Below are 27335 nucleotides of genomic sequence, written 5' to 3'. Positions count from 1 at the left end.
CGGGCGGGAGTCTCAACTTTTGATTTGGTGGAATGTGGACATGCGCAGGTCACCCACAATGGTTTTGGAAGATAGATTAGTATGAGGACGGCAGGATGAAGGATCAGGCTGAGACCGTAGATAGAAATTGAGGACCAAGACCGGGGTTGTTGGGAAGTGGGAGGCTGTACAGGGACGATCCCCAGGGATAGAACCAGATTGATCCAGGGTCCGGGCGATCATTTCTGGTTGGAATGGTGGAGTTGGACCCTGTGGCTTTGGATCTCTTTCTTCTCATTCGATATTGGGTTAGTGGTCTTCCTTCGTTTTTAAGACTTACCCAGTTCAGACAGAATCTAGCAGCTAAGCATATTTGAAGAGAAACCACCGAGTCATCGTGTTGAGTAGAGAGTTGGAGCAATCCCAAGTCAAGAAAGGGTCGACGGTTAGCGGCTCTGGCGGGGAAGCTTGGCGGGTTTTAGGGGGTTCGAGTGGTGGAAGGATTCCGTATACCTATTACCTATAGAATATAGTACCCGATGTTATTTATTTGTTTATTATTGATTATTGATTATTGATTATTTGATTATTATTTATGGTTGTTGTTATATAGTATTATACTATATACTATATAATAGAATACATAAAATATCTAATATCATATATATTATGTATTATATTATTGTATTCATCCTATGGGATAAATCATGATATTCGATCCTCTTATAGGCACGTGGCGAGTCAACGGCGCACAGTGACGTCGTCGGGCAAGACCGGTTCCTGAGGCACTTTAGTGTCTACTCTACTCTCTCCTCTCCCATAACACGGTCTGTACTCACTCACTACTCACTACCCATACTTACCTATGAGCTTCAAGAAAGATTCTCTCAACGGTAGACAGTCTATACCCCCATTGATTACAACCACCCAGGGGCACTGCCCCAGTCTACTGCACACCTGCTGTCCGTGCACATATAGAATTCAACCCCCGAAGATCGGCATAGTTATCCCGCACAACTCATCAGTAGGATACTAGTAGGGCGACGATCTATCGTCGAATGGAGGAAATTCCCGCAGTGGTCGGATAGATCAGGCTGACTTGTTTCAGACAGAGCATAACTCGCTGGGTTGGATGGTTGGGTTTTTGGATCGAGGGGATCGAGGGGTCGAGGGACTAGTGAGGCTGTTTGATCTGTGCCTGGTTGATTAGGCTTTGATTTGTAGATTGGAGGTCTCTTCTGTTTGGGGGAACTACACTGCTAGTGGAGGGTTTCAAACGGGTTGGTTTGGGGCTTAGGATTAGGCTGCTATTTTTAGTTGATTTACCCTCATCTGCCTAGTGATAGATGGAGTATACTAATTATCATAGCGATAGGATGGACAGTGTGTATAGCCTGTTCAACTGACTATATACAATGACATAACACCACCCAGTAAATACCTGCAGACCCGCTGCATATATTAATTTTTTATAAACAGCATCAAGAACTCTCTTCATCCTCATTGCCACTCTCTTCCCCTCTTTGCGCACGCTCCCGCTTCCGCTCCAACAACTGATTCAGCTTCTTCGCCGTATTAAACACCCCCCCCGTACTCGCCCCGCAGGCCGCACACGACGGATCCTTCCGATACCGCTTCAGCGCGCACGCCTCGCAGAAGTAATGCCCGCACTTGGTCGTAATCGGATACTGGTACGGCTTCTCGCAGATGATGCACGCAAACGGGATACTCTCCAGCAGTGCCTCGTCCTCATCATCCTCGTTCCCCGCCTTCGAGTCGGCCCCACTCCGCCGCGACACCACCTGCCCGCTCACTTTCTTCTTGTCCCCGTCCGTAGCCTTGTCCCAGTCTTGATCCAGCTCCCACCCCTGCTTGTAGTCCTCCCGCATGTGCGCGTAGATACATGAGTCGCCGTACCCGCAAAACCCGGTCTTCTTGTAGTCTTTGCACACGTTGGGCATGTAATCCATGAAGGTCACGGCGCGCACGTTCGTCGGCGCCTTGACCGGCCCGAACTTCTTCCCCGGTGCGTCGGGGTTCTTCTGGATAAAGGATTGGTAGTTGGCGGCGCCTTTGTAGGTGCCGTCGGGTGCGGACGGCGCCCCTGTTGACCGCGTCGTCCCGAGCAGGTTCTTTGCGTCGAGCTCTTTCTCATCGTACCAGTTGGACTGTTTGGTCGCGTCGTTGGTGGATTGCAGGGGTGCCGGCGCGGTGCTCGCGGGCGCGGAATTCTCAACTGGTCGGGCGGCCCCGGTCGTCGTGGAGGAGGCCGTCACGGCGGCGTTCTTGCGACGGCGCTTGATGCGCTGGCCTTGGTCATCGTCGGAGGAGGTGAAGCCGGAGTCGGAGTCGGAGGCGGGCGGTGGGGCTTCCTTCTTGCGGACGGTGGCTTTGGCTTTGGCTGAGCGTTTTTTGAATGTGATGGGGGCGTCTGCCATGATTGTATGTTGTGAAAGAATCGTACTTATTACTGTCTGCGGAGGCGAGCTGTAGGATGATGGTGGCGAGAGGATCCGGCGAGAGAGACCACGTGACAAGCTGATTATTACTCCGCTCTCACATGATCAGCTCACATGACCTGCACATGACAGATGAACCTGCCACGTCACGGGACGGCCAGGGGATGTTTCACGATCAGCCAATCAGACGACGGGGACCCACCGGTCTGGTACGGTAATCCACTCTGTCAGGTACGGATTGCCGCCTAAGATTCGCTGGAAGAACACTATAGAAGGACTATGGATTAGTGGGCAGAGGATGTCCGATCGTACCTGTACGGAGGATGCCGTATTGGCGGGTAAATTACGAAGATCATCAGATCGTTGGGTGGAATAAACTTCCTGCATCCATGGACACGTCAGGATAATCTGATAGAATCTATAGACTGTCAAGATGTGTTTTCTTTGGGGATTCTGTTGGTATGTTTTTTTTTATTTTATTTGTAAATGGTGGAATAGGGGGTGTACGTATCAGATCAATATTCCGATATGCTTTCTTCTGGTCATTGCCTTGTCAGGATCATCTGGCACCTACTATGTACAAGCACCTACCTATGCACTCCCTACCTTAGGTAGGTACTTGTACATAGATAGGTACTTGATGACAGGAAGGAATCAAACAATGAATTGTAAGAATCTATACTCCGTAGTTATAATACTCTTCCCACAGCAATACAGGAGTAGCCAAGTATCAATCTCCCTAGTAAGAAGATTATTGATCGATCTCCCAATACTAAGACACTATACTAGTAGCGGCCCCTCCGTCCCTCCTTCAGTCCTTCTCTCTCCCTTCTCTCCTTCTTTTCTTCTCTCCCCTCTTTGGTCTTTCTTCCTGTTCTCTCTTCTCTCTTTCTTTCTTCTCTTCTTCTTCTCTTTCTTCTCCAACGAGACGAGAACCGTCTCGTTGTCCATCCAACTTTCCCCTCATTCTCTCACTCTCTCTTCCCCTCTATCCACCTCTTCCTCTTCCCTTTCTTTCCCCTCACTTGCCTGTTTCTTTCTTCCTCTTCTTTTTTCCCCTTCTCTTTATCATTTCTTCCTATTAATCTTGCTTTTATTTTGATCTTCTTCTGTTCATTGATCCAACTTCATTTGCCCCTCCTTATATTAATCCTTTCCCTTTCTTTCTACTATTACTATTATTATTACTCGAATTCGACTCCACCCTCGGATCCGTCTTCCCACCTACTCATTAATTCTGGCATTGGACGCTGCATACACTTCTAGGTGACCCATCACTCCCTCTGCCGTCCGCATCCCTTCGCCTCCCTGCGCCTCCCCTCGACGCTCCCACCACCGCTGCAACCAGATCATCTCCAGCTCTCTCGGGACCCGACTGTGCGTTTCTGGACAGATCCAAATACCGCCACCAGATCCCTCCCCGGAGCTCTCTGCCCTGGTTGGTCCCCTGCATCCTGGTCGCGCGTACCGCATTGATTACGTTAGTCTCTCCCACCTCTCACACCGATCCTCCGCCAGCTCAATTGTCAAACCCACTAGGCCCCGATCCAAACGCGTTTTGTGTTGGGGTTGTGGTCTTGCTGTTGTTGTTGTTGTTGTCATTGTTATTGTTGTTGTTGTTCGCAAGCCACTCCGCTGGGACGGGATCTCGGCCCACCCTCCACCCAAACCAATCCAAATCCGTCCCTCTTTTCTTTTCCTCCTCCCTCTGTTTTCGTTTTCCCTCTTCTTGCTTTTTGTTGTTGTTGTTGTTGTCCTTGATCGCCCTTGTTGCGCCCCGCGATTCGCCCGTCGCTTTCGCCTTGATCTTCCTACCTGTCTTTGGTGCGCGCCCCTGCTTCCGACCGCCTGACCTGTGGCTGGTTGGGCGCCAACCTACTCTTCTCTGCTTCACCGCGGCTTGGCTAACCACCACCGAAGGAGGACTCGAGGCGACGACACTCCACGCCATCTCCGGATCACAACCCGGATATGACCGTGGCTTGACTTCGCAATCCGGAAAACAGGCGGCGACTGTCTTCACACCGATTGCTGCCTCCATCTACCTAGGGGAGATCTCCCTTCATCGGTGACCGACCGCCTTCTCCGCTTCCCCGACCCAAGTCGGTCGAGAAAAACAAGACAAAACAGGAAAAAACGAGACAAAAAAGGAAAAAAAAAAAAAAAAAAAGAACAAAGGCACCATGTCTACGATCGATGATCCTTTCGTGTCCTCCGGCGGGGACGGCGCCATACCCCGCGACTCGCATCGATATTCCTCCTTCGACGACCAGCTCTTCAATCTCGATGCCTCGTCCCCCGCCCAGGCCAAACGCGCCCTCGAAGCGCATCTCGCCGAGACCGAGCGCCGACTCGAGGAGGCCTCGAAACTAGGAACGGCTTTGGTGGAACAGCAGAAGGAGCTCGAGGACAAACTGAAGGAAGTGGAACAGCAGCAGGAAGAGGGCCAGATTGGACCGGATCTGCGCCGCAAGTTGGCCGACTTGGAGAAGGAGTACAATGAGATCGGACGGGAGACCACGCGTGCGTTTCTCGCACCCAAGCGTCTCGCGGGCGGCGACGATGCCCACCCCGGGACCCCATCCTTCGACCAGAAGGTATCCCCCTCGCGTCCCCCACCCTTCTCGCGATCCGTTGGATCTAAGCTAATCCCCCACCAGTCCCCCCTCAGCGCCGCCTTCTTCGCCAGCCAGGCCACGAATTCCCCCAGCAAGGTGAGCGTGCCATCGCGAAAACAACGGAATCAACCCTCCAGTCGGGTCCACGACATCGAATTCGCGACCGAGATCTCGACATCGCTGCTGGCCCAGGTCCGTCAGTTGCAGGCCCTGCTCGCCGAGCGCGAGGACGCGCTCAAAACCCTGAACCTGGAGAAGTCGCGGCTGGAGCTGGAAGCCGAGGGATATGCTCAGCGCATCCGCGCGCTCGACGAGAGCGAGGAGCGCTACAAGGACGAGAACTGGGCCCTGGAGACGCGCACCCACGAGCTCCTGGCGGCGGTCAAGGACGGATCCGACCGGGAGAGTCGACTCAGCAGCAGTCTCGGCGCCATCACCAGCGAGAAGAACGCGGTGGAACGGGAACTGGAGGACTTGAAGCAGACCAACACCAAGCTGGTCGAGGACCAGGCCGCAGCCCAGAAAGCCAACGACGCCGAGCTCCACCTCCTGCGCCGGAACCTGAACGCGGGCGAGGCGGAACGGCAGGCGCTGCAGAAGAAGTGGAACGAGGTGAACGCCCAGAACGAGGAGCTCGCGAAAGCGGTCGCCATGCGCCTACGACAGCATGAACACCAGTCCACCCTCGAGGTCCCCCGCGCCGACCGCTCGGACGACTCCGATCAAGGGACCCCCGACAACTCCCCGCCGCCGTCGCCGAACAAGTTCACCCCGCGTCACGGCCACCTCGAGACCGAGACCCTCCGCAGCTCGCTCGGCCACGCTCATCGCATGATCCAGAACCTGAAGAGCACCATCCATCGCGAGAAGACCGAGAAGATCGAGCTGAAGCGCATGCTGCAAGACGCCCGCGACGAGGTCGAGCTGCGCCGCCGCGACGGGCCCGCCCCGACCGGCGGCGCCGGCAAGCGCCAGCGCACTAAGACCGACGCGGCCCGGAAGGCCCCGCGACCGGACCTGCTGGGCGCCGGACGACGCGGCGGCCCCGAGGTGGAGGTGCACGCAGACCTGGACCCGGACTGGGAGGACCACGCGGGCGAGGCCAGCCCGTCCCACAAAGCCGCGGCCCGGCCGGCGCGCCCCCGCCGCGGGGACCTGTCGTCGGACGAGCCGCCCAGCAGCGCGTACCAGACGGCCACCGAGGCCGACGATACCTTCGAGACGGCCAACGAGCGGGAAACCACCGAAAGCGAGGCCTTCCAGACCGGCGTCGAGAGCATGGCCGACGACAGCACCGACTCCGACGAACTCACCGAGACCGAGGACCGCGTCCAGCAGACCCCCGCGACCGGGCCTCGCCGCTGACCATGGCCAAGCGCTCCTCGTGGCAGAGCACCGCCTCCACGTCGGCCGACGAGAACGACTCGGACGCAACCGAGTATGCCTCCCCCAGTCAGAATTCGACCCCGCGGTATCGCCCCCGCAAGAAGCGCAGCGTGCCGCGGCGGATCCGACCCTCGGGCGAGGCGCCCATGGCGTTTGGCAGCCGTCCCTCCAGTGCGCGGGAATCCCCGGCGACCAGCTTCACGCACGAGCCCGGGGCCTCCGAAGGCCAGAGCCTGTTTGCCGAGCTGGCCGAGCTGGACGGCGAGGAGGAGGACGGCGACTATGGCTCCGTGACCGATTCTCGACGGCCCTCCGCGGCCCCCCTGTTCGCTTCGCCCCGGCCCACCATGGTGGATTCGGGTGTCATGACCGACCCCTGGGAACCGGCCGCCCCGGCTCCGGTGGTGACCGAGGCGAGTGTCCTCGACGAGCCCAGCACGCCGCGGCAGGCGGCGGTGGATGCCGACACCGCGGTGCAGACCAACGCCCCCCCGGCGCTGGTGCACTCGGGAACCCAGTGGACGACGCCTCTCAAGGCATCGCCCGAGTCGAACGACGACCCCGTGTCGAACGTGCCGACGCCGCCCAAGATGACCTGGGACGAACCAGCCGTTGCGGCGGAGCGCGGAGTCGAAGCGGCTCCCACGCCGCAGCTGGAGGTGTCCGTCCTGGCCTCCCAGGAGACGCTGCCGGTGGCCCCCACACGCCCGGACCTGTGCACGTCGTACTGCATCAGCGGTATGACCGAGCCGATCGCGGTCATCGCCCCCGAGCCGCCCACCCTCCACACGTCGGCGATCACGGCGCAGTTCACCGTTCCGGTGGCTGCCCCGGTGACGGACGCGGTGCCGGTGTACACGCCCTCCATGGCCGTCTCGTCCGTCGTCGCCCAACACACCGAGCCGGTCGCCGAGGCCCCGGTGGAGCCCGCACCGCGTGTCTTCTCCGACCAGGGCACGTCCACTGACCTCCCCGAGCTGGTGGTGTCGTCTCTCCACTCGGTGCACACCGAGCCGGTCGTCGTGGACCCCACACCCGCCTCGTCCGAGCCGGTGGACTTGACGGTCTCGCTGCTCACCCCAGCATTTACGGTGCCCATCGCTCCGGTCACCGAGGAGCCAGCGTCTTCCGAACTCGTGGTGCCGGCGCTGTCGTTGTCCCGTGTCCGATCCGTGGAGACGCTTCCCGTCCGACCGAGACAGGCGGACACTGTCGACCGCAAGGCGCCCACGGTGGCCGCGAATGTACCGCTCCCGGATCTGCTCCCGGCTGCCATGCCGACGCCTTCTCTTCCGACACCCCCGGTCGTCGCCGTTCCCGCCCCGGCGGTCTCGGCGAAGGCTCCGGGTCTGCCCCTGGGACCCATCTCCGGCAACGCGGGGCCACGACACGCCCCACGGCAGTCGTCGACCCAGACGGACCAGGGCGCACAGACGATCCTCTCCTCGAAACAGATCGATCAGATCCTGATGGATCGGATCACGGCGCGACCGCTGTCCCCGCCGGACAGCGACCGGACGAAGGAACAGGGCACCTCGCCCTTCGCCACGCCCAAGGCGCGCACCAAGCCGGCCCACCACGCGTCCACGGCTTCTCTCAGCTCCATCCATCGCCGGCCCGGCAGCGCGGCCAGCCAAACGTCCAGTGTCCAGAGTCACCCGCCCCTGCCCGCCGACCACCGCGAGAACATCATCGCGGCCGAGAAGAAGACGGCGGAGCATCACCCCGTTTCCCCGGGTCTCATGGGTCCCCCGCTGGCCCCGGCGTCCGCGTACCGGACCAATGCGACCCAGCGTCCCCGGACGCCCAATGGCTCCAGTGTGCACTTGAGCGCGGCACCGACGACCGCTTCGCGGACCAAGTCGCGGCGCGAGAGTCAGGTGTCCCGGCGGTCCTCGGTGTCCTCGTTCGCGTCGGAGATTGAGGAGCGGTTCAACATGCAGAATCCGCACCATTCGGCCATGCCGCACGGCTACGGCCCGGGCTCGGATCCTCGCATGATCCAGGCCATCACGCAGACGATGATCGGCGAGTTCCTCTGGAAGTACACGCGCAAGACGGTGTCGGGCGAGATCTCCAACACCCGCCATCGCCGGTATTTCTGGATCCACCCCTACACGCGCACGCTGTACTGGAGCACGCAGGACCCGCAGAGCGCCGGAAAGCACGAGATCCGGACGAAGAGTGTGCCCATCGAGGCGGTGCGCGTGGTTGCCGACGACAACCCCTACCCGCCGGGTCTGCATTGCAAGAGTCTGGAAGTCGTCAGCCCGGGTCGCCGCATCCGCTTCACGGCGACGACGAGCCAGCGCCACGAGACGTGGTACAACTCGCTGTCGTATCTGCTGGTCCGTGGCTCCGAGGACGACGAGGAGGACCCAGAGAACATCACGCTGGAGGACATCGACGAGTTCAACCCGGGGTTCCGGTCCCGGTCTCGGGGCCCCGCTCGCCTCTCGGTCTCGTCGTCGCAGAGTCGACCCCTGCGCAACAGTGGCGCCTTCCCGCAGCAGCGTGCGGGCTCCGCCATGTCGCTGCGCCGCGCGGCGACCCCGGGCCGGGCGTCGCCGGCGCCCAGCACGCTGTCGAACTATTCGGAGCAGGGCCGGCGGTCGGCGTCACGGCTGAGCTCGATCCTCAACACGACGATCAAGGGATCGTTCGGGCGCAAGGGCCGGAGCTATGCCGGGTCCAGCGTGAACGGGGGCAGCGTGCGCGGGCTCGACAGCCAGGACGACCTGCGCCAGATGGTGGAGCGGCAGGAGCGCGAGGACGGGCTCGAGAACGTGCGGGCGTGCTGCGACGGCAAGCACGACGTGGGGTCACTGTCGCGGACGAGCCGATACAGTCCGCGGGCGAACCGGATCCACTCGCATCATTGAGCGCATCGTTAACGAGTCTTTTTTTTGATTGCATTGTCTCACACCGCCCTCTCTCCGATTTGCATGCATTGACCCCGGCCTGACTGGGTTCCTGCCACTCCCCTCTCCTGCCCTGTTTCACATATTGATTTATTAGTATTATTATTTCGCCATTCTTTATCTGTTTCAGCAGAGTGCCACATTAGCATCATTTGTTGATTTCTCTTTTGTCATTACCTTTGTCATTACCATATTTGTCCACCGGATCGACGGTGTTGACTTTGGCCGCTCGTTCTCTACCTTGATTGGCATGCCAATTCTATTATTGTGACTACCATAGTGTGTGAATGTACATGCACCGACTTTTTGTATTTTTCTTCATTTTCTTGATATTGACAATCTGGGCTTGCGGAGTTGGGTTCAGTCTATATGATGAGATTGAACCGAGGTTGAGAGGTTGGGCCATTGGTGGCTGGATGTCTTGATAGCTGATATGGATTGATTGATACTTGACTGGTGTACTGATTCCCGAGAGTACATTGTAGCTGTAGATGTTTTATACCTCGTGAGTCTGATTTACCATAGCGGAGGATAAACACGATATTGATCAGAAGGGTTAGCGTGGCTTAGTCATGCTGGTTATGTCTCCGATATGTTTCCGTCAATAATCTTTCGTTTCTGGTCATCTACTTCATACCTCATACTTCATACCTAGATCCAGATACAGATCCAGATACAGTTATCTGGATCTATAGATATGGCTGCAAAAGAGCCCTCCACCGTCCAATGGACCTGGTCTCTCCTGGAACCGGGCCTACTCTTGCTGTATGGCATGTCCTGTATGTACCACTTACTCCTTCTTATACTCCCTGTAAGACCCAGCTAAGACAAACAGACTATGCCCGGGTTAATCTGGAAGCCGTCTTCAAGAAGGGACAGCTGCTTGCTCCCATTCTGCAGACTGGGAGACTGCGCGATGAGGCGTTTGGCCGGTTTTGGATTGCTTTTAGTTGTATGTCTTCCTCACCCCTCCATACCTCCCATCCGTACATACACATCTCGACCATGATACCCTACCCCCCCCAAGAAGACGAAGAAATAAAAGAAAGATACTAACAACCAAAGCATCCCGCCCTGATCCCCAATCCCAATCCCAATCTCAGCCCCAACACACCCCTCCCCCCTCTCCCCACCCCCCCAAATCACCTGCTCCTCAGACCTCATCCCCTCCATCCTCGCCCACGCATCCGGCCTCGTACTGGACGTCGGCCCGGGCACAGGAACTCAACTTCCCCTTCTCCGCTCACCCGCTATCGAAACCATCTATGGCGCGGAGCCTTGTCAAGGTTTGCATGATGAGCTGCGCGAGAGGGCGCGAGCTGAGGGTCTAGCTGAGAAGTATCGCGTGCTGGGATGTAGTGTTGCTGCTAAGGAGCTTGTTCCTGCTCTTGCTAAGGAAGGTCTTCCTGCGAAAGATGGGGAAGGAAATGGGAAAGAGAGAGGAGTCTTCGACTCCATCATCTGCGTGCGCGTCCTCTGCTCCGTCCCGGATCTGAACCGCACCGTCAAAGACCTGTACTCGCTTCTCAAACCGGGTGGGAAGTTGCTTGTCGTCGAGCATGTCGTTAATCCCTGGAGGAGTAGTAAGGGGTCTCTTGTGGCGAGGATCGCTCAGGCGGTGTATGGGTTGCTTGGGTGGAGCTGGTTCATTGGGAGTTGTTGTTTGGATCGCGATACGGAGACGGCGTTGAGGGAGGCTGCTGAGGTGGATGGCGGGTGGGAGGTTGGTGATTTGGATCGGCATTTTGGGAGCGGGCCGTTGCCTTATGTTTCGGGGGTGTTGGTTAAGAGGTCTTAACTTGTCTTACTTGGTTGAGGGGTCTTGATTTGGATATGAAGTCTTGAATTATGATTTTTTTTTTTTTTTTTTTTTTGTTGTTGGTGTTGATGGATTGATAGAGTGGGGTAGGGTATATAGTCTTGGGACCAACTATACTACGGTTGTAGAGATACAGTCTAACTGCTGGAATTTACTTCATGAACTGTTCAGTATAAACATATGGGTATCATTGTTCGTAAAACATTAAACATATAGGTCTGTAAGTAGGGCCTAAACAGGCTTCTCCCTCCCCGGCGGCCAAAAATCAAACAAATCCATCGCTTCAGCCGTCCACGGTCCTTGTTCCCCCGGTGTATCCTCCTGCAGAGGGCCACCGAAGGGATTATTCCTCATTGTTAGAGCGGTGGGACCGTTCCTCCTTGTTAAAGCGGTGGGATCGGACAATGCTTTGCGGAGTGCAGTTGATCGCGTTGTGGGATTCATTCGTGCGGCTGGGCGACTGGCCGAGTTGTTGACCATCTCGTCTAGGATGGATAGGGTTGATGAGGATGGTGCAAATTCGGGATTGGTTGAGGGAGGGATCTTGGAGTGAGCCGCCCTAGAGGTCGGTCAGCTTTGTCTTGTGAACGCTAGAGACGTACTGACTGCGAATCGGGGGCGGTTTTGGATATGGTTGATGGGGTTGTAGGGGCGGGCTGCCTGGGCAATAGAGCTTGGTAGAGTAACTTCTTGCGAGGTCGGTCTGTTGATATTCGGAGGGTGTTGAGTGGTGCTTCGGGGGGTCTGGATTCGGCATTCGGGGGCGCGGATGGAGGCGAGGGAGGTGGGGCTACCCTCGGTGTGGTTGTGCTATTCTTTCTCTTGGGTTCGGTACTTGTGTTGGTTGTCGGTGGTCTGGGAATGGCTCGGGGAGAAGAGTCTGACACCCGGGTAGAGGCGCTCGCTTTTGACGTTTGCACTGGCTCTGGTGATTTCTCCGACGGCTCGCATAAATCGATCACGACCGGTGCAGGCCGCGCCTGATCGCGCGGTCCTTTGGACGGAGTCGCCTTTAAGCGTTTCGCAGGTCTGTCCGGCGTAGGTCTGTCCGGCGGCGACTGATCCCTGACGGTCTCTTTGGGCGGATGACGCTGCTCGTATGGCGACATGAGTCGGGCAACCGGGGTCTTCCTAATCCCAAGCAGATCGTTCAGCGACCGCGGCTGTTGCGACGAGAGGGACGACCGGACGGGCGTCCCCGTCCCCGGCCGCATAGAGGGCACGGGAGAATCCCCCGGACGCGGACGAGGACTCTGCTGGGTCTTCTTATTGCTGTACAACCCCGACAGATCGGTCTCGGTGCGTTCCATCGACTCGCAGACCTGGACCAAGACGCCTCGATCGAGTTCCAACTCATCCCCATCCTGGATTCCCTCCTCGTGTCGCCCATGCTGATCGCCGACAAAATTGCCTGCCGTGTCGTAGACCATGATCCGTTTGTTGAAGGTGTGGTACCGAAGGAAGCCGTCTTGCCATCGTTTGGCTTTGCGTCGCAGATCGTGGGTGTAAAGGCATCGGTGTTTGACTACCGGGGCGGTGTTTTGGGTGAGGGGGACGCCTGTTGCGCTGCGGGGAGGGGTCGACATGATGCAGGAGGCCACCGCCAGAGGAACAGGGAGGTCACATTTGGAGGATACGGGGAGTGAGGTGGGGGAGAAGAGAGAGGAGCAAGAAAGAGAACGAGAGAAAGTGAAGAAAAAGAAGATTTGGAGATGGAGATAAGTGCCTGAGGCAGTATATCACTGGACTTCCTAAACGGGCCTAGCGTCTCCTGTATACTTTTTCTCTTCTTCTTTCTCACATTCACTCTATCAACCTTTACTCCAGTGCATTTCAGGGTACTTCATCTACTTCTACTTCAGTCTACTTCAACTCATCATATCATCCAATTCAAGATATCAGAGGTATCCTCCATTGGTAATCCTCGGGTATCATCCACCTGGTTGAAAGCCTTACAGGTCCTTTCGCCCCGTACACCCTCTACCAACGTACCAAGTGGAGACAGTCCTGTCATCAACAAACCCCCTGTTCGTTCGTCTCGTACCATGGTACTATCATTTGAATGGATCGATGTTGCCTGAATCTTTCCAACGTCCAACTCCATGGCCAGGGATCCACTACAATTGACCCGGTGGAGTCGCGTTCATGGCGTTCAAACTTTGCCCCTCCAAGGTTGAATGATCGACACGTCTCCTGCCCTCCGTGACGATCGCGATTCGGGTTCACAACAAAAATAGGGAAGCCAAGGATTGGATCAGTGGGGGCAGTTCGGTTATTGGTGGCGTTGGTTGAGAAACTGGGGTCTGAAACATCTGACCCTCTGGACGGACTCGTTCATTCTGGCTGCGTCATCCTCTGGTGCGGCTCTCGCGTTCTGTCCTTTCGCTCTCTCTCTCTCTCTCTCCCCTTGCCTTCTTCGTCGCGTCCCGCTCTTCCTTCTTTCGCTCTCTATCCCTGGGAAGCGACACCAACCGCCTGTCAACGGTTTACCCCCCCCGTGACTGCATGATTCCCGACCGGGCCCCTTTCCCCCCCGTCTTATCCATCCCCGCATTTCTCCTTTTCCCACCCATTGGTTGTCTCGTTTCGACGACGCCCCAACATCACCCGCCATGCAGAGCGTACACCGTCAGATCGGGCGCATGAAGAAGCGGACGGCCGATGACACTAAGATCTCGGACCTCTTCAACGATTTCAACGAGGCCGACCTACTGTTAGCTCATGTCAGTGCACTGGACATCCCGGCTGCCTATTCCAGGAACCCCACTTGTGAAGTCCGTGGCTGACAACTCCCATCCCATAGATCATTGAAGCCATCAGTTCCTGGCGCGATGCCTGGTCCGCCATCCTGGCCACGCAGGCCAAGGTCACCGGCGAATACGAAGGACTGTATGCCCCCATCGTGGGCGACGCGGAGACGTCTTCGTCGGACATGGCAGCCATCACCCCCGAGGTGACCATGATGCGCACCCAGCGACTCTGGCAGGAGTACGAGGAGTTGCGCGGTGACATGTCCCAAGACCTCAACGCGGTTGACGATCGCATGATCCGGCCCGCCTTACAGGCCCGGGACTGTTTGCGCAGCCTGCGCAAGACCATGAAAAGGCGCGAGGATCGCAAGGTACCTCACCCTCTCCCCGCACGGTGATGTGGGACACGCTAACTGGAGACAGCTGGACTACGAACGACACCAAAACAAATTCGACAGCTGCAATCGGAAGACCAAGGGAACCGAAAAGGAGACGATCGCGCTGGCCAAAGCCGAGAGCGATCTGGCCATAGCGACCGAGGTATGCCCTCCCTGCCCCCTTCCCCCCGTCATCGACCCCACGACTCACATGCGCAGGAATACCAAGCGGCCGATGACCACCTGCGCGAGCGGCTCCCCCCGCTGATCAATGCAGCCCTGGCCATGATCCCGACCCTGCTGCACGTCCAGATCGATCTGCAGAACCACCTGCTGGCCAATTACTACACGGTCACCCGCAACTACTGCGAGCAGAACCGCTTCCCCTTCCCCTCCCCGCCCATGGAGCAGGTCGTCGAGGACTGGGAGCAGGAGCACATGCCCGCCCGGCAGGACATGGAAAGACTTTACTGTCTCGCCAACGGTAAGGCCGTGCGCACCTTCCACCTCCCCGACGACCCGCCCGGCGGCGCCGGCGGCGGCATCCGCGACCGCCTCAGCAACGGCCTCAGCAGCGTGCGCCAACGCGCCAGCGGCCAAAACGCCAACGAGCCCGCCCAACAACCCCCGCAACCACTTTCGCGCCCCGTCTCCCCCGGAGGTCCTCCACCCCCCAAGCCCCCGCGTCCCACCTCGCCCGGCCGCAGCTTCTCCTCCGCACCAGTCAAACCCCCCCGCCCCGTCTCCCCGGGCCGACCACCAGCGCCCGTGCTCTCCTCGAAACCGGCCCCCCCATTGGACAGTAAACCCCGCTGGGCCGACACGCCCTCGACCTCCAGCCTCGCCGTCCCCCAAAACAGCTACCACAGCAACAACAGCCACCTCTCCCCGCACAGCGCCGCCTCCTCCCCAACCGAATCCTACGTCTCCGCCCCAGAATACAGCGGCCGCCCCTCCTCAGCAGGCCGCCCCCCGTCAGCAGGCCGCCCCCCGTCAGCAGGTCGTCCTCCCTCAGCAGGCCGCTCCCCCTCAGCAGGCGTCTCCTCCGTCGCCTCCTCTGTCGCCGCCCGCGCAGACTACTTCAACAGCCGCCGTGGCTCCCAAACCCCCATCTCCCCCGCCACCTCCACAACAACCCCCAGCATCGCCTCGCCCAACCTCAGCGCCATCGCAGCCGGCAAGAAGAAGCCGCCCCCGCCGCCTAAACCCCGCCACATGAATGCCCCCAGTCCCGTTACCGTCACGGCTGTGTTTGACTTTGCGGGCCAGAGCGCTGGCGACCTTGCCTTCCGGGAGGGAGACCTCATTCGTGTGCTGAAGAAGACGGAGAGTACGGACGATTGGTGGGAGGGCGAGTTGAATGGTGTGAAGGGAAGTTTTCCCGCGAATTATGTGCAGTAATTGGGTTCCCTCTCTTTCTTGCTTCCGGTTGCTAGCGGTTGGGGGAGATCTTGAGGGGAGAAAATAGAGAAAATGGATATAAAAATCCAGACAGAGAGAAGGAAGAAAAGAAGATTAGAGACGAGGGTTAATTAATAGCATCAATAGCTGGTTGGTGGGCGTGGATGGACTGCTCACAACCTGCCTACAACGCCACACAATACATAATTATACTTCATCGCGTTTGGTCGGTGTGATACATGTGTTCATTTCTGCCTCGGGTTCTTGCATCTGTGAAAATACATAGAATACAAATTGCTAACCACACCGAATAGGTTGGTCGGCTTCGCCCTCTTCCTACAGCCGTAATACATATATAATAACTTCCTGGGAGAATAAAACAATCTACGCCACTTCCTGTCCAGCAATGCTTATACAAACGCATCCTCTGGCCCTCGCTCCGACAGCCCCGTGCCCGTCTGCCGCCGCCGGCTGTTTAGGAACATCTCGACCATGCGCTTGCTCGACATGGTCGAGGTCACGTCTTTGGATGGACTGACGCCGTGCAGGTGGCTGGGCTTTGCATCCAGCCGCAGGTTCTCGTTGGTCGTTCGGCGGTTGTGGTCTCGAGGCACCCGCGTCGACCGGAGCTGCTGCGCCCGATCGTCTGGGATGATGGGCTGACGACGTGACGGATACCGGCTTGTATGAGCGCTGTCAAACCAGCGCGGCGACAGTTCGGCGGGCTCTCTCCTAGGAGTCGGCGAGTCGGGCATGGCCATCCGATGAGCCGATGAAGACGCCGTGGGGGAGAGCGGGAGTTTCGAGTCCCGGTTTCGGGTCCGGTTGATGTACAGAGAATACCCATTGGAATTCCCCCGGATCGGTGCTTTGGCTGGCAAATTCATCCTCGCGGGGACACCGTGACTGCTAGTAGGCTCTTTCCGGCCTTTGACTGTCGTACGGACGCTGGAGGACCGGCTGAAAGGCCGAGAGAAGTTACTGCCTGATCGTCCTACGGAGCCGGACAAGTCGGTGTCGTCTTGGGGCCTGGTTTCGGGGAGGCTGGCTGCGACGGTGGGCGCGCAGTGGGATGGCTCATCGTGAATCTGCGCATCCTCTCGATAGTGTTCTCTGGCAGGATTTTCAATTTCGATACTGGCAATCTGAGACTGCATCCACTGCTGCCAGTCCAAGCTAGGCTGAATGGACGCAGCCGTAGCCGCGCCAGTACCCCCGAGATTGGATGATCGTCCGGGGGAACAGTACGTGGACCGCTGGCTTGCGAAGATAGTGGCCACCCCGGGCTCGTCAGCATCCGACCCCGAGGACGATGCATTGTCGGCTTTGGGCTTCGGCGTCGGTCGACCACTGGCCGTGCGAGAGTACACGCTGGGAGAACGGGACCAATCTTTCGGGTTGGGCGACCTCGTCGCATGCGGGCTGTCGGGTCGTGCATCCTGCAGCCCTAGCACGCATGGTAGCGGCCGAGACTGCGCACGAGGCGGCATCCCCGGGGTCATCATGCTGCACTTGGCCGTCCTAAACGACCCCGGCGATGCCAGGGTTTCCTCACTGGGGATATGGCGAATGGTTCGTCGACTGGCCCAGGAGCGCAGATGGGTTGTTGACTGGTGTGGAACTGCGCGATGTTGTTTCACCTGTCCCAACGCGACCTCTTCTCCCGGGCTTTGCGGGCTGGATTTGCCGATTCGCTTCATCAAGGCCGCGAATAGGCTCTGGCTGTCGATTCCATTGGGAGACTTGGACGGACTGAACTCGGACGGACTGAACTCGGGCATTCTAGGGAGCCCGCTTGCTTCGTCGATGACTGACATATGGCCGTGGTGGCCGGTTTGACGAGTTGTGATGGTATTTGCCACTGTGGAATCCGCCCAACTCGTCACACGAGAGCGCGAGCTGGCTACACTCGCGGAGCTTGGCTTGGCCCGCACAGGGGACCGGGAATGGGGGCTACGAACGCTGACGGTCTCTGGATAGTCGCCCATCCCGGAGGCAGGCGAAGATAGCTCCTGGGCCCAGCGTCGGGGCAGTGGCGGGGATACGGGGACATTCTCTTTATCGCAACCATCCGCCCGTAGCCCCAGGACTCGTTTGATCCCCTTCTTGATGGAGCTTGAGATGGCCCGAGTCCGTTTGTGCGAAGGGACGCTAGTGGATAGGCCCGATGTGGGGGGAGTGGTGGCCTCGATCCTCGAGGTACTGATCGCACGGAAAGTCTTCCGGAAGGATCTGTGGCCTCGCTTGGACGCGACGAGAGAGAAAGAAGAATGCCTGGTTCGAGTATCTTGGCTCGTAAGGCTCTGCTGGAACTGGGCGCGGGCTAGTTGGATCGCCGTATCATGACTCTTTGCATGCCGTAGTGAGTTTTGATTGTTCGACTGATAGCCTCCCCTCAGGAATGACATCGAGCGCTGAAGAGAGCCCTGCGAGTGGGGCGTACAGGCCGACTGCAGACGGTCGGCGGTGGTCTGCGGATGCGACTCGGAAGACTGTGCATAAGCCGGACGCGAGGAGCGCTGTCTGGTCGAAAACATGGAGCGAGACTTGCGCAGACGCCGGTATGAAGACGGCAGCGAAGAGTTTCGACCATCCAGGCCATAGAACTCGCTGATGGACGGGAGAGCCGCTGTCGGATAGGCGTCTCGTGGACGAGGGGGCGGAGCGCGCGTGGGAGGCGGAGGAGGGCTCGGAGACTGCTTCTCCTTGTATAGATCATCAGCGATTGAATGTCGCTTCTGCGGATATTTGCTTTCGGAGTCCCTCCATCGATCCTGGGAGGCGTGCGATTCGGTCGAGGATCGTTCTAGGGAGCGTCGCATGGCCAAGGAGGCTGCTGCCAGGGCATGTTGCCTGCCGACATCCGCGTCAAACGACTCGCCGGACGAACTCTGGCGACTTTTCCTGATCGATCGAGTTGACTTGGAACGTCGCAGGCGCTCCCTGGCGCTGAGTGAGGTGCCAGCATACATGGTGGATGGTTATGGTAGATAGTTCTGCAGGGTGAAGATGCAGGATGAATGATGTTGCATGGGGGAAGACTCCCAGGGAATAATTTGGGAAAAAGGAAAGCATCCTGCATGATCACTTCTAGAAGGAGCGATGCTCTTCTGAGTGCTTTGTCGCGAGTGTTGGAAGGAGGCAGGAAGGTGGAAGGTGGTTCCCCAGTGTTTGTAAAGTCTGGAAGAAACAATTAGCCCTAACTGCATCAACTTGGTTTGCTGTCAATCAAAAGAATGCGACAGTAGCAAACCAATTCTTACCCAAAGAATAGAATATATCCTGATACAAGCGTGCAGTTCTTTCATACCCAGTGAGGCTGAGACAGAGGCTGCGATGAGTCACCGTATCGGGCAGTGTCATGGTGACAAACAAGAGAAGTCATGAATAGCCTCACAAACGTCACCACCAAGGTTTCCACGGGATTCCGGGTTGTAAACTGTAAATCCCCGCTCATTCCGGAGACTATTTATATGTTGCCTTCGCCCGGTCCGTCCTGTATCCATCGCTCTACCATCCATCTCCCTGCCATCCATCTCTGCTATCGACCATCTTAAACGACCATCTAAAACCAGCATTTGGAAACATCATTTTGAAAGAACCACCATCAATAAACAAGATAAACAGATAAAATGACCAAAGACCTTCCTACTATCACCATCGACGGCCGCACCCACGAAGGAGGTGGCCAGATCCTCCGGCTCGCAGCCGGCCTCTCTGCCATCACCGGCAAAGCGATCACCATCACCAACATTCGGGCCGGCCGAGTGCCCACCGGTCTACGGGGATCTCATGTAGAAGCCATCAAGTGTCTCAAAGAGATGAGTGCGTCTGAAGCGCAGGGTGTGGAATTAGGGTCGGAGTCGGTCGTATTCCACCCTGCTTGTCCAGTATCATCATCATCATCACAGTCCTCCACCACCTCCCGCTCATCGAAAACAACCAAGGGCAAGAAACCGACTAAGGGCAAAAGAAAATTCTTACTTCGCCAGACCTCCGTCAACAGCCCTTCAACGAATCCAGAGGCGCCGGTCGTCATCAGCCGTAAACAAACCGGCACGAGTGGATCCTCCACCGAGCTGGAGAGGCAGATCACCATCACGCAGAAGACGAACGGAGCATCCTTTCTCATCTTCCAGGCAATCTACCCTTACCTTCTCGCCAGGGCACGGCGCCCGATCAGCGTGCGTATCATCGGTGGCACGAACATGAGGTCTGCCCCGAGCCTCGACTACGTCGAGCAGGTCCTGCTGCCGAACTTCGCGAAATTCGGACTCCCGCCTGCCTCGGTATATTTGCATAAAAGGGGGTGGGATACGGGGCCTTATGATCTGGGAGATGTGACTGTCGAGGTGCAGCCACTTCCCCTGGTCATCGACGACAACAACGACAACGATAGCGATAACGACGCTTATGGAAAATCACCCTTGCGCCCGGTCTTCCCTGAAATTGACTTGAATCGATACGGCCGCGGCCGCATCAAGAGCATACAGATCACCGTCCTGGCACCGGATGATCCTGTCCTGAGGAACACCGTAGATGGCCCCGGCTTCGACCCTGATGTCGAAAACACGCCGCCGCGTAGCCATAATCAGGCAGGTAAGCTTCATCCTCGCACCCCGTTCTTCCAAAGCAAAGCGACTAATCCGAATTAGACAAAATCTACACAGCCCGCGAGTACCTCGAATACCAAACCTACTTGCAGATACGCAAGCGCCTCCTACTCCTTCCCAACGACCTCTTCGTCGGCTCATCGGACATCGACGGCGGCGCCAATGGATTTGCGGCGGGCATAGTATCCATGGATACATACAAAACCGAAAGAACGTATCACCCGACGCACATGTATGTGCTCGTGGTCGCGGAGATGGACAACGGGTTCCGCATTGGGGTGGACGGTGCGGGTTCCGGTACCCGACTTGGAAGTACTCGGCGCCTGCATGATACTGCGCATGTGAGAATGGGAATCGCTAAGGAGTTGGCAGAGACGTGTATTCGCCATTTCGTGGACGAAATCTCGATGGCGCGCTTTGATTCGGGCGGACGGAAACCGTGTGTGGATCAGAATATGCGGGATCAGATGGTTGTTTTTGAGGCTCTATCCCCGGCTCCTTCTTCGAGGTCGCTTTCATGCGTCGAAGTAGAGGACCCCCGGTATTGGAGTTCGCATACGAGGACGGCGAAGTGGGTGTGCGAGAAGATCTTGGGGTCGGAGCCCGAATGATATGTATTCCTTTCTTTTGTGAGATGCTATGTATGGTGCAGGGTCAGTCTTGTTTTGGATGTGATGTCAAATATCATTGGCTTTTGGATTTATTTCATCTTTTCATGTCATGTTGCTGGATTAATTCAATCACGTTGACCATTCCTACGGATCCACTGTCAGCTGGAAGCACAATAGACACCAAGTAAAGTACAGTCCTGAGTCAGTCATAAGAGTTCAATGGTAGCAACGAGTACATGGCATTATCACGACAGATTTTATTGTCATCATCCGTCAGTCGAAAAGGGTATAAAGATCGACTGGTATTAGAGCATCTCGCACATCAAACAGACAGCATTATCAAATAAAATAAAAGAAATGATAGTAAACGAATAGAAAGGAAGGATAGCAAGAAAGGGATCAAGGAGGAAAAAGGAAAAGATAACCACTGCCCACCAGCCAGCTGCAGCTTCATGGAAGCGCCTTGGATGGGGTGATTTATCCTGATCATCTCTCCTGCTTGTTCTCCTCCCCCTCTCCTCCAGTATTCAGTCTCCAGACATCATACAAAAAGAAGAGACGGGAATCACTGATGCTAGTCCCGTTGATTCCAGTACCAGTATGCAGCAACGCCCGTGCGAGTAATTATAATACGAGATAAGAACAAATAGAACGAGTGACAAGTCCGTAGACCTGTGAAAAGAAAAAGCCTCCCAATGGATGGTTCAACTCCCGCAATGCATCAATCAAGACCCAGTTTAAAAATCAAGTGAAACTTTCAAGGAACGTAGGTGGACGGGCAACCACGAACCCCGCCTGCAGGACTCATGCAAATCGGTCGATGTCCCGAGGGTCCTGTAACTGGTGCCGACCCTGGTGTCCGTCAACGGTGGTGAGATGGACGAAGTTTTCATCATGTCGTGGATCGTGTCGTGGATCAGTTACGACAGCTCCCGCATGATCTCCTTGTAGGACGAGTCGTCGAGGATCTCCGAGGGGAGAGCCCGGCGGTAATCCCGGGGCTGGGCCAGGGGCGATGCTGAGGGCCGGCGAAGCTTCAGTGTCTATTGGGACTGTGTCAGTTGATGGACAGGAGGGCGACGGGGAAGTGGTGGACTTGGTTCATACCGTGCAATCCGGGCATTTGCCTCCATCAATGTTGGCGCGGCCACGGCAGCCACGGGGATAGTTGGCGCAGGAGTACATGGCGTATGTTGGTGGGAGAATATCGTTGCAACGAGGTAAGATTATATAGAGTATATGCGATGTATGAAAGTCGTGAATTGGGATTTGGAAGTAAAGGAATGGAATGCCGTTGTAAATCCCGTCAAGGGAGCTTTTTCTAGGGCTGAATCTCCTGTCGTTGTCTGTTTTTCAGGAGTCAAGGTCATTTAAAAGAAGGGAAAGAAAAATGGAATCCGAAAGATGACAACGAATAAATAAATGGAAGATTAAAATTTAATCAAATGGAAAGTCAAATGGAATAAAATAAAATAAAATAAATGCAGAATAAAATAAAACAAAAAAATCAAATCTAGGGAGAAAAAAAAGAGCCCCAAACACGGGACAATAATCGATAACAATGACCGAAAAAAATAGGATAAATGAAAATAAAAAAGACGAGAAAGGAATAATCCAACAACGGCCAAGCACAAGCGCCACAGCAATTACGTCAAGGTCGTGAGACTGATGTTTTGGCAGCGACAGGATAATCCTAACAGGGGGCTGCGCCACTGAAGAGACTGACTGAAAGGGGGCTGGCGCGACGATCGAACGTGCTAACCTGCCCAAGGAACAAGAAGAAGGAACCAGTGCAAGGGAATGGTACAAAGAACTAGACACTGGTGGTGACTAGTTATCACTCAGTTCGGACTAGTTTCGTTTCAGAATCCAGATGGGGAAAAGGAGAAACGCCTGGGTCAAGGTTCCAGAAGAAGGGGGAATATTGGCCGGAATTTATATGCACGGAGATCCGAAAGGAAACATTGGTGCTCAGATGTCAGATGGGCCCGGCTGTATAATGGGATTCTCCTCGATCGTGGTTTGCATGATGTGAGAATGCTCTTCTCCTACTTCTTCTTCTTCTTCTTCTTCTTCTTCTTCTTCTTCTTCTTCTTCTTCTTCAATCCGACAGACACGGGCAAGGTGGAAGAGTCCGATGGCAGAGTGGTGATACTCGCTGTTGCCCTCGTTCCATGTGGTCGATCACCGTTCTTCCAAACCGGACGGTACCACAAAGAAACCAAGTAAAAAAAAAAGACCACTGTCGAGTAACCCACCTACAGCACCAACAAATCACCGACGAGACGGTCCAGAAAAGGGTCGCCGTGGCCAGGCAGCGGGGATGTCTCGCCTGACTATTGATCGGGTTGGAAAGCGAGAGTGCCCGTTGGTTGGATCTCCATTGGACGGTGGACTCCGCATTTCCCGACGGATGGTGGAGGATTCCAGGAGAAGAACGATAGGAGAAGAAAGACGGCGGGGGAGAAAAAAAGGGAAAAGTCTGCGTTGTGTTGGCATTGGTGTCCACTTGGGAAATTTAGCAGCCGAAGCGGAGTCCTCACGGTTTCGGTCCCAGACCTCAAAGAGAAAAAAGAAAGGAGAAAATCAAGTCAACTCAAATCAAATCAAATAGAAAACAAAAAATAAATAAATAAATAGTAGACAAACAAGGGTGACAAAGAGAGCGAGACCCAGACCACGTTACATTGAAATTCAATCCCCACCATCACAATGACTCGCAGATGGGAGGGACGACAGGGTGACAAGGGACACCTTCAGCCTCAACTAAAGGACCCCCGAATGTAGGAGCTGACAAATTCATTCAATCCAAAACAGGGACGACGCATCATCAGCTCGCAAACGGCTGGTAGGAGAGGCAGTCATGTACGGAGTGGTGTTAGGCGCATTTGGAGTCGCATTATCTGATATTGAAAGAGCGTTTCGGATAGATGGTCAGATAGGATTGGCTGGGGGATCTCACTCGATCTGAATCACCCATGGTTTTTGGATTTCTGGAAGGTCGTCGAATCTATTCTCTTTTGGTGGTTAGTCCATCGGGCATGGAATCCATGGATCTCTTCCGTCGTGCCGATTGGGCATGACCGGAAAACGGCGGGATTCAAGCCTGGCGGTGTCTTATCTGTTTGTTTTTTTTATTTGATTTCGTTTTGTTTCCACTTCCGACGCTGTGTTTCTTTGTCCGGGCCAGAAAGGGCGATTTCCTTCGTGAGTCAGATGTCAGATCCCAGCCGTCGAGCTGTCAGATTTCGGAACCGGCCTAGACACTTGGCTGGGATGCAGACGCGCCTGTGATCTCCATGCCGATCGTTGGATCGGCCTCTTTCATGGTCATTTTCATCTCTTATTCCCTACCCCCAGCAAGACTGGGTTCTTTTGTAGATGACGATGAAGGTTTCCTCCGTCGGAGTCCAGCGTTCTGGCGAGAGGATCCGCATCGACGCGTTTAGTGCGCACGGTGGAGCGTTCCAACAGAGAAATTCACTATAAATACAAACCCTATTCCTTCTTACCCACCTCCGCTACAGCCTTGTCAGCGCTATAGTGCTTTCTGACTTCTGGAACGTCGGCCCCAAGCGCCAGCGCGGAGCACCTCCAGCTCACGTTCCGCTTGTCCCCCGCCGACCGACACGGGAGGGGCCACCGTCGTCATGGTGCATTTGGATAACCTCTGCGCCCGGGCTCATGACTGGCTGGTGCGAACGAACAATGGACGCGGTCACTTGACCGGCCCAAGCAGTCATGTGCTCCGGTACCCTTTCGGCGTCTGTCCTTGGCATGGTTACAGTTCTCCGAAGTGGTAGTTGTTGAAGTAGCATAAGACTTGTGATAAGGATCATTATGGGGAGAGGCTGCTCGATGCCGCTCTTTCCGCCCTCCAGCCTCCCGTTTGGGCTATGTTGGAGGGCGTCGCGTTGTCCGGGCGTCTGTTGGTCTACATCGCCCCCATGTCCAAATGCCGTGACATCGATTGATTGGGAGAGTTATTTAGAACCCTGTCGAGTGTCGGCAGTAGAGTGCTTCATCTCCCGGCCGCCTACCCTCACCAGACGAGGAGTCCTTGGTGTGTCGCATGTGAAGCCTTAGACCACGACCAGAACGACGATGGCGCGATGGGGCCCGTAGAGTATGTTTCACGAACCGACCAGAGCGGGCCCTCTAGTGGTAAGGGCAGCTTTCGCTGTTTTGCTATTCTTTGCGCTTCTTTTATTCGCCCTTTGTATTTAATTTTTCTGTCTTGCCCCTCTTGACATGTCCCGAGATTCGGGGATTATAGGACCTTTGATCATACGGTATTGACCGCCCGGTGATCCAGGTTGAGTGGAAAATTGTTCCCACCCTGTGGTGGTGGTTCTATGAAGGGACCAGAGGAACAATCCATAAGCAGAAAGGAAGAGAAAAGCCAGATCGACTAGATTGAAGGGCCCCGCAACCGCCCGGGCTTAGCAAGGCGCAGTGGAAACCCGTCGTGATTGTTGGCCCTGGGCTGAGCATTTGGGATAGGCGACCAGGAATATTGTAAGCAAGGTCATACAAACCGCAGCTGCATCGCCGCCGTCTATTGACCGAATCAACGGATCCTCGCGCCCAACGCCAGACGAGGCGTGTTGACTGCTAAAAATTCACAAGTAAAGGACAAAGGACGTAAGCATAGTAGGCGATGAAGCGGCCTCACGTCTTTAGTTTGGTTGTCGGCCTTTTTTCTTTTTTTTTTTTTCTTTTTGCTCCCTTCTTCCTTTTACAGCAACCACCTGACGGTTCTATTTTTGCCCTTTAGATGGAATATGACTGTGTTGTTGGGTCCCGAGAGCCGGACGCTCATAATACTACCCACCACAGCCTCCTTGACGGCTTTCCTTAGACTAGATGTCGCTCAACCCACATGAGACGGTGGGAAACACGAGTACGAAGTATTGGGTTATCAAACCGCCATCCCAAGGGTGTTGCAGTCACAGTCCACGGCTCTCGCTGAGTCGCCGATCAGACGGGATCGCTATGGGACGGCCGTTTCCATCCGAGATCGGATCCTCTGCAATGCCTCGTCAAGCGTTCCACAGCGATCGAAGCACGAACCATGCGCCCAGTAGCCCGACGGCTGAAGCCATCAGCAACACATTCCCCTCCCATGTCAATCCTAAATACGCCAAGCATCCCACCACGATCTCCCTCTGGCGCGCCGTGTCCCGTTTACGCTGCCAGTCCGGGTCAATTGGGAACGGGGCGGACACATGTGTCGCATCGACCGGTCGGCTCGCCACGATTGGCACGGCTACCGACAGCGCGACAGCGCGATGATCAGAGGTTGGAAACAGCGGTAAAGAATCGTACTGCAGCGGTTTCACTCGTGCATCCTCACCCATGCCCGGCGGAGTGTCCAGATAGAGCACACGGTCGCACCAGCTGGGCCAACGGGTGCTTGTCCACGACCACTCCGAGGGCCTTCGCCCTGTGCTGCAGCCTTCTGCGCCGCCAAGGTATACTTGTAGGTTGGTGGGAAGCCAATGGGTGCTTCCGTCATGCCATGAAAACTCCGCGACTGTCGCATCTCGCGGGTGAGTTGGTCGTCCTTCAGGAGCTGCGAGTAATGACGGGGGTCGGCGGGATCCGCATTCAGGCGTGGGAAGCGGGCAAGGTCTTCTTGTCCGGGTGACACGTTCGATGTGCGGTAATTCAGATCACCGGCAATGAAAAGATAGCTATTGGAGAAGAAGATACCTCGGCGGTCGTCACCGCCATTCGACGTCGACCCGTGTAGCAAACCCGAGGTTTCTTGGTCATCTGGCTCGAGACTCCCTCGAGCGGTGGCAACGGGCCTTTCAAAGACCAGTCGCTCGACTACGCTGCGCCAGTCATCGTTTCGCTGCTCAACGGCAGATTCCATAGGAGCCAGGTGGGCGGCCACGAAGGTCAAATCTATACTCCCATCGGGGGTCCCTTCGGTAGCATAAGCCAGCCGCGCCCCCACTGCACCCTTGTTGCCCATCTCCTGAAACCCAAAGCCGATGCGGGCGGTATCAACCGATGATACCCGTTCTGCAACGTCCGACCTGGCAAAGACCATCAGGCCCGTCATGCCACTGTTATCAGTAACTAAATTGACATAATCGATGTCCCACCGCTGGGCGACCGCCTGATTGACCACATCCTTCAAGGAAGAAAAGTAGGGGTTGAGATACGATCCTCCCAGAAAGGCATACGCAATAGGAGCGAGCTCCTGAACGGATAAGACGATCAGATCGGGCGGGGACGGATCATTGAGGGGTCGAGCGTCAAAGAAATGGTTCGCAAAGCGATTGACATCGACTAGATTGCGAGCACAATTGAAGGTGAGAATATAGAGTGAAAGTGGATTCATGATGAATTATTCAACCAGATCGATCTATGAGATGTAGAACCTTGCA

At 56.0% G+C, this 27335-nt stretch overlaps 11 protein-coding genes across 11 annotated transcripts; 5 read left to right on the top strand and 6 right to left on the bottom strand.

The window, feature by feature from the left end:
• Positions 1–1318: 1318 nt before the first annotated feature.
• Positions 1319–2417, bottom strand: P168DRAFT_325087 (U2-type spliceosomal complex subunit CWC24; the record flags this gene model as incomplete). The annotated part of the gene is made up of 1 exon (XM_024840954.1): positions 1319–2417. The coding sequence occupies one exon, from the start codon at positions 2415–2417 to the stop codon at positions 1461–1463; it is 957 nt and encodes a 318-aa protein (XP_024694789.1). The 3' UTR covers positions 1319–1460.
• A 1331-nt stretch (positions 2418–3748) lies between these two features.
• P168DRAFT_105187 (uncharacterized protein) lies at positions 3749–4597 on the bottom strand. The gene has a single exon (XM_024832528.1). The coding sequence runs from the start codon at positions 4477–4479 to the stop codon at positions 3958–3960; it is 522 nt and encodes a 173-aa protein (XP_024694788.1). The 5' UTR covers positions 4480–4597; the 3' UTR covers positions 3749–3957.
• On the top strand, positions 4582–9324 carry P168DRAFT_325086 (putative nuclear migration protein (ApsA); the record flags this gene model as incomplete). Its single annotated transcript, XM_024840953.1, has 3 exons — positions 4582–5035; positions 5099–6385; positions 6433–9324. Exons 1-3 carry the CDS (start codon positions 4622–4624, stop codon positions 9322–9324), a joined length of 4593 nt encoding a protein of 1530 aa, XP_024694787.1. The 5' UTR covers positions 4582–4621.
• A 682-nt stretch (positions 9325–10006) lies between these two features.
• Positions 10007–11201, top strand: P168DRAFT_288150 (class I SAM-dependent methyltransferase). Its single transcript, XM_024836725.1, has 3 exons — positions 10007–10142; positions 10199–10315; positions 10467–11201. The coding sequence occupies exons 1-3, from the start codon at positions 10061–10063 to the stop codon at positions 11159–11161; spliced, it is 894 nt and encodes a 297-aa protein (XP_024694786.1). The 5' UTR covers positions 10007–10060; the 3' UTR covers positions 11162–11201.
• Positions 11202–11370: 169 nt separating this feature from the next.
• P168DRAFT_302574 (uncharacterized protein) lies at positions 11371–12845 on the bottom strand. Its single transcript, XM_024838674.1, has 2 exons — positions 11789–12845; positions 11371–11741 (listed from the first exon to the last, which is right to left on the bottom strand). Exons 1-2 carry the CDS (start codon positions 12766–12768, stop codon positions 11414–11416), a joined length of 1308 nt encoding a protein of 435 aa, XP_024694785.1. The 5' UTR covers positions 12769–12845; the 3' UTR covers positions 11371–11413.
• Positions 12846–13794: 949 nt separating this feature from the next.
• P168DRAFT_279646 (uncharacterized protein) lies at positions 13795–15710 on the top strand (the record flags this gene model as incomplete). Its single annotated transcript, XM_024835807.1, has 4 exons — positions 13795–13905; positions 13986–14303; positions 14356–14472; positions 14529–15710. The coding sequence occupies 4 exons, from the start codon at positions 13795–13797 to the stop codon at positions 15708–15710; spliced, it is 1728 nt and encodes a 575-aa protein (XP_024694784.1).
• A 224-nt stretch (positions 15711–15934) lies between these two features.
• P168DRAFT_104615 (uncharacterized protein) lies at positions 15935–19053 on the bottom strand. Its single transcript, XM_024832527.1, has 2 exons — positions 18974–19053; positions 15935–18890 (listed from the first exon to the last, which is right to left on the bottom strand). The coding sequence occupies exon 2, from the start codon at positions 18680–18682 to the stop codon at positions 16121–16123; it is 2562 nt and encodes an 853-aa protein (XP_024694783.1). The 5' UTR covers positions 18683–18890; positions 18974–19053; the 3' UTR covers positions 15935–16120.
• Positions 19054–19068: 15 nt separating this feature from the next.
• P168DRAFT_302571 (putative RNA 3'-terminal phosphate cyclase) lies at positions 19069–20934 on the top strand (the record flags this gene model as incomplete). Its single annotated transcript, XM_024838673.1, has 2 exons — positions 19069–20309; positions 20366–20934. Exons 1-2 carry the CDS (start codon positions 19343–19345, stop codon positions 20932–20934), a joined length of 1536 nt encoding a protein of 511 aa, XP_024694782.1. The 5' UTR covers positions 19069–19342.
• Positions 20935–21854: 920 nt separating this feature from the next.
• P168DRAFT_316207 (uncharacterized protein) lies at positions 21855–22119 on the bottom strand (the record flags this gene model as incomplete). The annotated part of the gene is made up of 2 exons (XM_024839979.1): positions 21855–21977; positions 22042–22119. 2 exons carry the CDS (start codon positions 22117–22119, stop codon positions 21855–21857), a joined length of 201 nt encoding a protein of 66 aa, XP_024694781.1.
• Positions 22120–22718: 599 nt separating this feature from the next.
• P168DRAFT_288146 (uncharacterized protein) lies at positions 22719–23527 on the top strand. The gene has a single exon (XM_024836724.1). It carries the CDS (start codon positions 22972–22974, stop codon positions 23161–23163), a length of 192 nt encoding a protein of 63 aa, XP_024694780.1. The 5' UTR covers positions 22719–22971; the 3' UTR covers positions 23164–23527.
• Positions 23528–25927: 2400 nt separating this feature from the next.
• P168DRAFT_316205 (putative inositol 5-phosphatase) lies at positions 25928–27289 on the bottom strand (the record flags this gene model as incomplete). The annotated part of the gene is made up of 3 exons (XM_024839978.1): positions 25928–26029; positions 26091–26261; positions 26324–27289. The coding sequence occupies 3 exons, from the start codon at positions 27287–27289 to the stop codon at positions 25928–25930; spliced, it is 1239 nt and encodes a 412-aa protein (XP_024694779.1).
• Positions 27290–27335: the final 46 nt, after the last annotated feature.

This window comes from Aspergillus campestris, assembly GCF_002847485.1.
Source record: "Aspergillus campestris IBT 28561 chromosome Unknown P168scaffold_3, whole genome shotgun sequence".
Classification (NCBI taxonomy): domain Eukaryota; kingdom Fungi; phylum Ascomycota; class Eurotiomycetes; order Eurotiales; family Aspergillaceae; genus Aspergillus; species Aspergillus campestris.
This window is presented reverse-complemented; position numbering and strand designations above follow the sequence as displayed.

Coding starts and splice junctions, on each gene's coding strand:
- P168DRAFT_105187 (XM_024832528.1), bottom strand. CDS start 4,479: ATGGAGGCAGCAATCGGTGTGAAGACAGTCGCCGCCTGTTTTCCGGAT.
- P168DRAFT_288150 (XM_024836725.1), top strand. CDS start 10,061: ATGGCTGCAAAAGAGCCCTCCACCGTCCAATGGACCTGGTCTCTCCTG. Junction 10,143..10,198: donor CTTGCTGTATGGCATGTCCT/GTATGTACCACT, acceptor TAAGACAAACAG/ACTATGCCCGGGTTAATCTG. Junction 10,316..10,466: donor GTTTTGGATTGCTTTTAGTT/GTATGTCTTCCT, acceptor TCCCAATCTCAG/CCCCAACACACCCCTCCCCC.
- P168DRAFT_302574 (XM_024838674.1), bottom strand. CDS start 12,768: ATGTCGACCCCTCCCCGCAGCGCAACAGGCGTCCCCCTCACCCAAAAC. Junction 11,742..11,788: donor AAAACCGCCCCCGATTCGCA/GTCAGTACGTCT, acceptor ACCGACCTCTAG/GGCGGCTCACTCCAAGATCC.
- P168DRAFT_104615 (XM_024832527.1), bottom strand. CDS start 18,682: ATGTATGCTGGCACCTCACTCAGCGCCAGGGAGCGCCTGCGACGTTCC.
- P168DRAFT_288146 (XM_024836724.1), top strand. CDS start 22,972: ATGCTCTTCTCCTACTTCTTCTTCTTCTTCTTCTTCTTCTTCTTCTTC.